A 12,245-nucleotide genomic window follows, 5' to 3' on the forward strand; every position below is an offset into this window, starting at 1 on the left:
AAATAGCCAACAGACACATGAGAAGATACTCAGCATCACTCAGCATCAGGGAAATGCAAATCAAAACCACAGTGAGATACCAACTCAACACCAGTCAGAACGGCTAGAATCAAAAAGAAAAGAAGGAAGTGTTGGCAAGGATACAGAAAAGAAGAAACCCTAGTGCACCATTAACGGCCATGTACATTGGTACAAGCACATACTGTGGAAAACAGCATAGAGATACTTTTAAAAATTAGAAATAGAAATACCATATGATCTAGCAATTCCACTACTAGGTATTTACCCAAAGAAAATGAAAACACTAATTTGAAAAGATATAAGCACCCTTACGTTTACTGCAGCATTTTATTCACTAGCCACGATATAGCAGCAGCCCAAGTGTCCATTATGAGATGAATGGATAAAGAAGATACATATACACAATGGAATATTGTTGAGCCATAAGAAAGAATAAGATCTTTCCGTCTATGACAACACAGATGGCCCTAGAAGGTATTATGCTAAGTGAAGTAAGTCAGACAGGGAGAGACAAGTACCCTATTTTTTCACTTACACCCGGAATCTAAAAAACAAAACAGACTCATAAACACAGGGAACAAACTGGTGGTTGCCAGAGTGTAAGGTGGTTGGGGAATGAGCAAAATAGATAAAGGGGATTAAGAGGTAGAAACTTCCAGGGGCACCTGGGTGGCTCAGTGGGTTAAGCCTCTGCCTTCGGCTCAGGTCATGATCTCAGGATCCTGGGATGGAGTCCTGCATCAGGCTCTCTGCTCGGCAGGGAGCCTGCTTCCTCCTCTCTCTCTCTCTCTCTGCCTGCCTCTCTGCCCACTTGTGATCTCTCTCTGTCAAATAAATAAATTAAATCTTTAAAAAAAAAAAAGAGGAAGAAACTTCCAATTATAAAATAAATAAGTCACAGAGATGGAAAGTACAGCATGGGGGGTGTGTCTGGGTAGCTCAGTCATTAGGTGTCTGCCTTCCGCTCAGGTCATGATCCTGGGGTCCTGGGATCTGTAAGGACCTATTTTAGAAACTGTCCCAGCTCCTCTTCTCCCAGGGGATTTACAGGTAACAAAGCCCAGATACAAAGGTGGGTCAGGCCAGGTGGAGACATCGATCAGTGGCAGGGGATGCATACTGTCTCCCTGGTTACCAAGGAGTATGGGCCCCGCCCTTTGGGAGCCCTTTTGGCGCCAATCCCAATCAAGGTGTAATAGGCTGGTTCAAATGTCTACTAGGGTAAATTGTAACTCAATTGGTCACCTAGCATCCCTGTGGAGTTTCCTGTGTGTGTTATCTCATTGGCCACCTGTGCGTGGCCAGGCCCGACCGCATGGCCTTTGCCCTTAAAAGCTAGCCTGTGAAACAGAAGGGTCGCCCTCTCTTGTAAGAGGTGCGGCCCCTAACGTTCGGTTAGATTCTTGGTGCTTGGCGCGAAATAAAGCTTCGCTTGACCTTCGCTTTGTATCAGTCTCGCTCCTTTAATCACGGACCCATTATTGGGGCATAACAGGATCGAGTCCCACATTGGGTTCCAGGCTCTGCGGAAAGCCTGCTTCTCCCTCTCCCACTCCCCCTGCTTGTGTTCCCTCTCTTGCTGTCTCTCTCTGTCAAGTAAATAAATATTTTTTAAAAATAATATAATATATAATAACATTGAAAGTAATATAACATTGTATGCTAATTATGCTTTATTATAAAAGAATCTATAACCTAGAAATAATATAACATTGTATGCTAATTATATAGTAATTATATACATTAACTACATATAACTTGTATATGTACAATATAACATTATAGGTAATGTTATAATCTGAAAAAAGATTTTATTATATATTTATTTGAGAAAGAGAGAGTGAATGAGAGAGAGAGAAAGAGCAAGCACAAGCCGGGGGAGAGATAGAGGGATAGGGAGCCTGACGCAGGGCTCATTTCTTTGTAAACCAGAGTTAATTCCATTTTGAGTTCCCAATCCCCATCAGGCTGGAGAGAAACTCAGCGTTAGTTATTTGGGGATCCCTCACTTAGACTTGTGGATGACTTACTGTATTTTATTTTATTTTTAAAGATTTTATCTATTTATTTGACAGAGAGAGAGAGCAGCCGAGGGAGAGGCAGACTCCCATGCTGAGCAGGGAGCCTGACCTGGGCCAATCCCCACGACCTGAGCTGAAGGCAAGCCACTTAACGACTGAGCCACCCAGGCACTACCCCTTCCATCAGCTTTCTTTGTTTTTTAATCTTTATTTTATTTATTTGAGAGAAAGAGTGTGTGTGAGAGAGAGAGCACAAGCAGGGGGAGTGGGAGAAGAAGAAGCAGGCTCCCCGCTGAGCAGAGAGCCCGATGCAGGGCTCAATCCCAGCACCCTGAGATCATGACCTAGACTGAAGGCAGCCACGCAACAGACTGAGCCACCCAGGAGCCCCTTACTCTTTTTCATTTAACCAACAACTGAGCCACTCAAGCGTCCCCCCCATCAGCTTTCATATGTAGTATTTCATATACCCAGTATCAGTATGCTGTTAGATGGCATGTTCTGCTTAAGCATATTTTCTTCTAAAACCCTTAAGCCAGGGCGCCTGGGTGGTGCAGTCATTAGGTATCTGCCTTCAGCTCAGGTCGTGATCCTGGGATCCTGGGATCCTTGGATGGAGTCCCACATCAGGAAGCCTACTTCTCCCTCTCCCACTCCCCCTGCTTGTATTCCCTCTCTCACCATCTCTCCTTCTCTATCAAATAAATAAATAAAATCTTAAAAAAAAAAAATTCCTGACCCTCAAGTATCAGGAAATCTTTACTATAGAAGAGTTATTGATTTCTTTATGGAGATACTGTAATTCGCGTATCGGATTGCACTTCTTACGGTTACGCCTTCCCAAGATATCAGAGATCAGTCTGGACTTCAGAGCCTCTAGCAGTACAGGACTATCTACCAGCATGCCTACATTCTAAAACGTATGTTGATCTTTTCTTCTTTTTACTCCCTTTTTTTATCCTAATACTTCTCTACTTATACTTAGAAGCATCTTAAAAACCACAGGAAAACCAAAGCAACAAGTAAATGAACAAATAAAAACTGAGGAGGTGGTCATTTCTGACTCTTCTTTAGATGATCCGGGAAGGAAGAGTTGGGGTGGGGTCAGGAGGGCTAATGAGGAAAATGTTGCCATGTATGACCCGCAACCGTCAGTCTCCAAACAGTATGACTATGTAGAGTATGAAGAGGAAGATGTTTCACTGACATCCACCGAATTCCTTACAACCTAGTGATCCTTCTCCTGCAACACAAAAATTCCATTTCTAGAAAAATGTCTTCAACAAATAATCATGGATGTGCCTAAAGACATAAATTGAGGAATTTCACCACCAAAGTGTCAATGTTAATGAAAACCTACTGTCACTGCCATTGCTCAAAGGATGAAATGCTATGTGACCATTAAGATTATGGAGAGGGGCGCCTGGGTGGTTCAGTGGGTTAAAGCCTCTGTCTTTGGCTCAGTTCATGATCCGAGGATCTTGGGATCAAGCCCCGGCATCAGGCTCCCTGCTCAGCCGGAAGCCTGCTTCTCCCTCTCCTACTCCCTGTGCTGTGTTTCCTCTCTCATGCTCTCTCTCTGTCAAATAAATAAATAAATAATCTTAAAAAAAAAAAAAGAAACTAGACCTAAACTGTTCCAACCACAAAAAACAAATGATAATTATGTGATATGATAGAGATGTTAACAAACACTACAGTGGTAAACACATTGCAATATATAAATGTATCAAACCAACACATTTTACACCTTAAACTTCCACAATGTTATATTATCAATTATATCTTGCTTTTCAAAAGGACCAAAGTAAACCCAGAGCAAGCAGAAGGAAGGAAAACAGAAAAGAGCAGAAATCAGTGAGGGCTCGGTTGGCTAACCACTTGCCTTTGGCTCAGGTCATGATCCCGGGGTCCTGGGATCAAGCCCCATATCGGGCTCTCAGTGGGGAAGCCTGTTTCTCCCTCTCCCACTCCCCCTGCTTGTGTTCCTGCTCTCGATGTCTCTCTTGCTGTCAAATAAATAAATAAAATCTTAAAATAAAAGAAAAAAGAAATGGGGGCACCTGGGTGGCTCACTGGGTTAAAGCCTCTGCCTTCAGCTCAGGTCATGACCCTAGGGTCCTGGGATCGAGCCCCACATTGGGCTCTCTGCTCTGCAGGGAGCCTACTTTCTCCTCTCTCTCTCTCTCTCTGCCAGCCTCTCTGCCTACTTATGATCTCTGTCTGTCAAATAAAAAAAAAAAAAGAAATGGAAATGAAAGGTATACAGAATAAAGAAGAAAAAATAAAAATGTCCCTATTTCTAGATGACATGATTGTCTAGGGGTAAAATCACACACACAAACAAAAATCTCCAAAAAAAGAAAAACCTCCTAGAACTGAATTCAGCAGTCATGGGAAACAAGATCCAATACAAAAACCCACTGTATTTCTACATTAGCCATGAAAATATGGACTCTAAAATTAAAAATACATATATAAAGTCATTCATAATCACTAAGAAATATGAAATACTTTAGTATAAAGCTGACAAAACATGTACAAAACTTGTAAATTAATAACTACAACACACTAGCAATCTTTTTTTTAAAGATTTTATTTATTTATTTATTTATTTAAGAGAAAGAAGGGGAAAACACCAGAGAGAGAGCATGATCAGGGAAAGAGGCAGAGGGAGAAGCAGGCTGCCTGCTCAGTAGGGACTTGATCCCAGGACTCTGGGATTATGACCTGAGCCAAAGGCAGACACTTAACCCAATGAGCTACCCAGGTGCCCCACATAAGCAATCTTGAGAAGAAAGAACAATGCTGGAGGCATCATGCTCTCTGATTTTAAACTATCATACAAAGCTATAGTAATCAAAGCAGTGTGGTATTGGCATAAAAATAGACACATATCTCGGGCACCTGGGTGGCCCAGTTGGTCAAACACCCACCTTCGGCTCAGGTCATGATCCCAGGGTCATGGGATCAAGTCCCGCATCGGGCTCCCTGCTCGGCAGAAAGTCTGCTTCTCACTCCCGCTCTGCTCCTCCCTGCCACCCCGCCACCCCCGGCTTGTGCTCTCTCACTCTCTCTGTCAAATAAGTAAATAAAAATAAAATCTTAAAAAAATACACACATATCTCAATGGAACAAAACAGAGTTCAGAAATAAACCCACACACACACATGGCCAATTGATTTATGACCAAAGACCCAAGAATAATCAATGAAGAAAGGAGTCTTCAATAAGTTGGACAGCCACATGCAGAAAAATGAAACTGGGGACCACGATCTTACACCATGCACAAAAATTAACTCAATGGATTAAAGACTTGAACCTAAGACCTGAAACCATCAAACTCCAAGAAAATATAGGTAGTAAGCTCCCTGACATCAGTCTTGGTGATGATTTTTTGGATTTGATACCAAAAGCAAAGGCAACAAAAGCAAAAATAAACAAGGAAAACTACATCAAACTAAAAAGCTTCTGCACAGCAAAGGAAACCTCAACTAAATGAAAAGACAACCCACCGAAGGGTAGAAAATATTTGTAAATCATATATCTGGTAAGAAGCTAATATCCAAAAATTTATAAAAAATACGTATGACTCAATAGCAAAAAACAATCTGATTTAAAAATAGGCAGGGGCGCCTGGGTGGCTCAGTGGATTAAGCCTCTGCCTTCAGCTCAGGTCATGATCTCAGGGTCCTAGGATCGAGCCCCACATCGGACTCTCTGCTCAGCGGGGAGCCTGCTTCCTCCTCTCTCTCTGCCTGCCTGTCTACTTGTGATCTCTGTTTGTCAAATAAATAAATAAAATATTTTTTAAAATAAAAATAGGCAGAGGAGGGGCGCCTGGATGACTCAGTCGGTTAAGTGTCTGCCTTTGGCTTAGGTCATGATCCCAGAGTCCTGGGATCAAGCCCAGGGAGCCTGCTTCTCCCTCTGCCTCTGCCTTCTCCCTGCTTCTCCCTCTGCCTCTGTCCCTCCCCACCATTCATGCTCTCTCTCTCTCTCTTTCTCGCTCTCGTTCTCTCACTCTTTCAAATAAACAAATAAAATCTTTTTTAAAAGATGGCCAGAGGGGGGGAAAAATGGCCAGAGGATTTAAACGGACAGTTTTCCAAAGAAGATGTGCAGATGGCCAAAGAGTACATAAAAGATGCTCAACAGCACTAATTTAGGGGCACCTGGCTGGCTCAGTAGGTAGGGTATGCGACACTTGATCTCAGGGTTTTGAGTTCAAGCCCCATGCTGAGCATGAAGCCTACTTGAAAAAAATTACTAATCTAATCATTGGAGAAAGGCAAACCAAAACCACAATGACATATCACCCCACACCTGCCAGAACGGCTAGTATCAAACACACAAGTTGGTGAGGATGTAAAGAAAAGGGAGCCCTTGTGCACTGCTGATAGGAATAGCAACTGGTACAGTCACTATGGAAAACAGTATGTAGGTTCCTCAAAAAATTAAATATAGAACTATCATATCATCCAGCAATTCCCCTTCTGAGTATTTATCCAAAGGAAAAACACACTAACAAAGAAATATATACACCCCATGTTCACTGCCACATTATTTACAATAGCCAAGATAGGGAAACTACCCAAGCGTCCATCAACAGAAGAATAAAGGAAATATGGTGCGGGTGTGGGGGTGGGAGTGTGTGTGTGCACGCGAGCACGCGTACACACAATAGAATATTATTCAGCCGTAAAAGAATGGGGAAATCTTGCCATTTGCAAGAATATGGATGGATCCTGAAGGCATTATGCTAAGGGAAATAAGTCAGAGAAAGAAAAATCCTGTATTATCTCACTTATATGAGAGATGTAAAAACAACAACAAGAACCAAGCTCACAGTATAGAGAAAGATTGGTCGTTGCCAGATGTAGGGATAAGAGTTAGGCATTATGCCTCCATCAGAAAAGACGAATACCCAACTTTTATATCAGCATGGACAGGACTGGAGGAGATTATGCTGAGTGAAATAAGTCAAGCAAAGAGATTGAATTATCATATGGTTCGCTTACTTGTGGAGCATAAGGAATAACATGGAGGATATGGGGAGATGGAGAGGAGAAGGGACTTGGGGGAAACGAATCAGGAGAGACTGTGGACTCTGAGAAACAAACTGAGGGTTTTAGAAGGGAGGGGGTAGGGGATTGGGTAATCCTGGTGGTGGGTATTATGGAGGGAACGTACTGCATGGAACACTGGGTGTGGTGCATAAACAATGAATTGTGGAACACTGAAAAAATAAAATTAAAATTTTAAAAAAGAGGCAAAATTGGTGAAGGGAGTCAAAAAATACAAACTTAGGGGCGCCTAGGTGGCTCAGTGGGTTAAAGCCTCTGCCTTCAGCTCAGGTCATGATCCCAGGGTCCTGGGATCGAGCCCTGCCTTAGGCTCTCTGCTCAGCGGGGTGCCTGCTACCCTCCCCCAATGGCCTGCCTCTCTGCCTACTTGTGATCTCTCTCTCTCTCTGTGACAAATAAATAAATAAATAAATTATCTAAAATGAAATAAATAGAGCGCCTGGGTGGCTCAGTGGGTTAAAATGAAATAAATAAATAGGTAGATAGATAGATGAAGAGCATGGTATGGGTTAAGAATAGACAAATATATCAGTGGAACAAACAGAAAGGAAATAGATCCAGGGCTCCTGGGTGGCTCAGTCAGTTAAGCATCCGACTCTTGATTTCAGCTCAGGTCATGATCTCAGGGTCATGAGATCAAGCCCCAAGTCAGGCTTCATGTTCAGTGTGAATCTGTTTGTTCATCTCCCTCCCTCCCTCCCTCCCTCCCACTCCCCACTTGCAAGCTGTGTGCATGTGTGCACACGCATGCGCTCTTTCTCTCTCAAATAAATAAATAAAATTTTACTTTCAAAAATATTGTGTTTGTTCATTTATTTATTTATTTGAAAGAGAGCACACAAGCAGTGGGGAGGGGCAGAGGGAAAGGGAGAAGCAGGCTCCCCACTGAGCAGGGAGCCCAACACATGGCTCCATCCCAGGACCCTGAGATCATGACCTGAGCCAAAGGCAGACACCCAAAGGACTGAGCCACCCAGATGCCCCTTCTCAGATAAATAAACACATCTTTAAAAAAAAAGGAAAAAAGTTCTGAATAGACATTTGACCAAAGAAAATATACAGATGGCAAATGAACATGTACAACTATGTTCAACATCATTTTTCATTAGGGAATTATAAATCAAAACAATGGTGAGATACCATTATACCCCTATTAGAACAGTTACAATCCAAAAGCCCAACAATACCAAATGCTGACAAGGATATGGAACAATAGGAATGTTCTCGTTCATTGCTGGTTTGAAAGTAAAATGGTGAAGAACTTAGGAAGACAGTTTGACAGTTTCTTGTAAAGCCGGTCTTACCGTATGACCCAAAATTGCACTCCTACTTACTTACCCATGTGAACTGAAAACATATGTCCACACAAAAACCTGTATATAAATGTTTATAGCAGCTTTATTCATAATTGCCCCAAACTGGGAACAACTAAGATGTCCTTCGATAGGTGAATGGATAAGCAAATTGTGGTACATCCATATGCTGGAATATTATTCAGTGATAAAAATAAACGAGATATAAAGCCACAAAAAGACATGGAGGAAGCTAAAATGCAAATTGCTGGGCGCCTGGGTGGCTCAGTCTTTAAGCATCTGCCTTCGGCTCAGGTCATGATCCTGGGGTCCTGGGATCGAGCCCCACCTCGGGCTCCTTGCTCAGCGGGAAGCCTGCTCTCCCTTTCCCACTCATCTGCTTGTGTTCCCTCCCTCTGCCTCTCTCTCTGTCAAAAAAATAAATAAAGATCTTTAAAAAATTTTTTTAATAAAATAAATAAATAAAATGCAAACTGCTGAGTGACAGAGGCTAATCTGAAAAGGCTGTAGACTGTATGAGTCCCACTATATGACACCTTAAAAGAGGTAAGACTATACAGAGACAATAAAACAAAAAAAACAGAAGCTCAGGCCTAGGGAGAGAAAGGATGAACAGCTGAGGCACAGACGAAACTGTTCCGTATGAAACTGTAATGACGAATATATATTATTACGCATTTGTCAAAACCTAAAGAATGTGCAACACGAAGATGAACCTTACTATAGACTATAATTAATAACAGGGTATCCATATTAGTTCATTGTAACCAATGTACTACACGAATGCAAGATAATAATCATGGGGAAACTATGGAGGAGACAGAGTGGTACATGGAACTACATGTACCATTTTCTCAATTATTCTATAAATCTAAAGCTGTAGTAAAAAAAAAATAAGTCAATTGTTTGAAATGCACTTAGCATACAATCTAGCCATTGCATTCACGTGCATTCGTCTCACACAAAATCCTTACACAAACAATCATAGCATCTTTATTCATAATAGCCCCAAACTGGAAACAGCCAAGATGTCCTTCAACAAGAGGTTGGTTAAGCCAACTGTGGTACATTGATACCAGGGAATACTATTCAGCAATAAAAAGGAACAAGCTATTCATATACCCAACAATCTGCATGAATCTCCAGAGAATTATGCTGTGTAAAAAAAGCCAGTCCCAAAAAGTTACCTACTGTATTTATTCCATTTATATGTCATGCTTGAAATGACAAACTTATAGCTCAGTGATGGTCAGGAGTTAAGGAGGGAGTGGGGGAGGAGGGAAGTGGTTGTGTCTATTAAAAGGCAAGATGAGGGGTCCTTGTCATGATGGAAATGTTCCTATGTCAATATCCTAGTTGTGATACTATACCAAGGCTTTTGCATGATGTTCCCGTTAGAGGAAACTGGGTAAATGGTACATTGCATTGGAATCTACGATTATCTCAAAATTTAAAAATTTATCTTAAAAAAAAGAAAAACTTTTAAAGTAGGCTCCTCCTCCTTACCTCAAATGATCTGCCAGGCAGTCCTGGAACCAGAGCAGGGAGCCTCTGGGGTGATTTCCTATTAGCTGACATGTTCACCCTGGGTCTCAGCCCACCTTCCAAAGCTGGAGGGGAGTCGGTATATGGGCTGCGGTCAGAATGAATGGAAGATCCCGCAGCCTCCAGTAAGGAGAAACCTCAACAGCTCCACAGAGACAGCAAGAAATCCTAAAAGGACAGCATCCGTGTGATCAGTGTCATTCCACATTTACACCACAAAGTTCAGCAACCCCCACTCTGAGCGTTAGGGTGGATTATGAAAACGATCAAGATATCTGAAGTCAAATGAATGACCTCAGAGTCCTTTATTCTGGGGCGACTCCACAGGGAGCGTCACACCTTACCTAGCCAGCCTATTCCTCAATTCTAGGTTCAAGGTGGACCTGAGTTTGCAGGGAGGGCAGAATTGGGGCAGCAAATGGTGCTAAAGTCGATGGGGACCTGAGGGGTGACTGACAGGAAACTTGGAAACCTAGTAATCTGAATGAAAGGTATCTCTTCTGCCCTCTTCAATTATTTTTCCATTTTAGAGTGAAAAATCCCTCTTATATTCTTCTACAGGAAGCTCTTAGCCTCTTCTTTCCAGAGACGGTTCAACATTAATAATATTTATTAATCAACAAATTGGGGGGACATGTTGCTATTACCTTACACCAGAAAAGCATTTGACATTATTCAGGAGACGTTACCAATAGGACTCCAGCTAAAATTAGGGAAGATATAACCCATTTAAATATCACAAAAATCATTTACAAAACACAGCCCTGGACTATTATGCTAAAAAGTAAAATGAAGAAGCTATTGCCATTAAAATTATCAACAAGATAGGGATGTCTAATAGAACTCACAATTGTTTTGCTGGCTCTAGCTCACACCAAGGAAGATGAAACAATAAGAATGGATATTGCAAGGAAATGAAAATGTAGCTTTCTTTTGCCAATGATATGATTTTATACAAAGAAAAAACAGACACTACTAGCATTCATAGGGCAATTTGAAAAGGGGCTGGATACCAGATAAAATTATAAAGCAGATAGTTTTCCCTCTACAACAGCAGTGATCATATAAAAATGGGAAAAAACCCATTACTAATGACAGCAAGAAATACACAAAATATATTTAAGGAGTTGGACTTCTACAATTAAAAAAAATTAACAAATATAAAACAGTCACACAGATATACCATATCCTTGGATAAGATGTAATAAAAATGTCAACCCCTCCAAAATGCATTTTATTAAGGTAATATAAATAATAAAAAAGAAACACAAATCTCAGTAATAATAAGATGGTGTATGTAAAATTTTGTGGAATGCAGCTGAAGAGATTCTTAAAGAGAAATTCATGTTCTAAATGGTTTTTAACAAGGAAGAAAGGCTGAACATTAATGAATTAATATTCAATTTAAGAAGTTAAAGAGAAAGTGGTACAGATAAGCGCAGAAATTACAGAAATAGAAAACAAAGGTACATCAGAGAGGATCGACAAGGCCAAAAGTTGGTTCTTTGGAAAGACTAGTAAGATTCGCACGCCTCTGGGGAGATTGATAAGGAAAAAACCTAAACACACTCTACTAAGATTTGACAACAAGACGCAGCAAGGAATCTAAAAATTGACTATCCCAGAAACCCCCATCCCTGACCTGCACAGATTCCCATTCACCAGATTCTGCAACTCCCCACCAATGGACCTTACAAACTGACAATTCGTCATTCCCAAAAGCCAATAAAGCCATCACCTCAAAATCACTGATGACTGTCACGCCTTAAAACCTCGTGCACTCGCTTTAGCGCCGCGCGCCAACAAGACTTAAACGTCCTCTGAGAGCCACTTCCGTTTCCTGTCCTCACCCCTGACAGTGCCCCTTCTGTGGTGTTGGTCTCGCACACATCGGAATGGCTGTGATGCTGTGTGGTCTACTCACTCTGAGCAAGGTGCCATTACGGATCTGCAGGGATTTTGTCCATGAGTGGCGTTGTTGGGCGAGGAACATGGCTGTGCCGAGGCTTTCCTCCATGGAGGCCGCCATCTTAGCGCCCATTCCGTACAAAGGGCTGTTCCACCGAAGGCGGGGGCGGGGGGCGTTGTTCAGGGCAAGCGTCCGGGAGAAGTTGGTCTTTGGAACTGGGTTCTGTAGGTCTGTGCAAAGTTTACAGAAGCGGAGGCGCCGGGGGCAGGGAAGATGTGACCTTATCTCTAAGGGAGACACCACTGGGGAGAGGGGAAAGAACAGGATTAGTTTCCTCCGGGAAGATGTC

At 42.0% G+C, this 12,245-nt stretch overlaps 1 protein-coding gene across 4 annotated transcripts in view; it reads right to left on the reverse strand.

The window, feature by feature from the left end:
- The window catches only part of LOC309856719 (zinc finger protein 157-like), a 31,540-nt gene extending 19,504 nt beyond the window's left edge, over positions 1 to 12,036 (reverse strand). For all 4 annotated transcript variants that reach the window (XM_082718147.1, XM_082718146.1, XM_082718145.1 and 1 more), the window contains exon 1: positions 11,912 to 12,036. In XM_082718147.1, coding sequence (XP_082574273.1) covers positions 11,912 to 12,028 — 117 coding nt within the window. In that variant the 5' untranslated portion in view covers positions 12,029 to 12,036. The remainder of the gene's footprint in view (positions 1 to 11,911) is intronic.
- Between the last annotated feature and the right edge of the window lie 209 nt (positions 12,037 to 12,245).

This window comes from Mustela nivalis, assembly GCF_964662115.1.
Source record: "Mustela nivalis genome assembly, chromosome: X".
Classification (NCBI taxonomy): Eukaryota; Metazoa; Chordata; class Mammalia; order Carnivora; family Mustelidae; genus Mustela; species Mustela nivalis.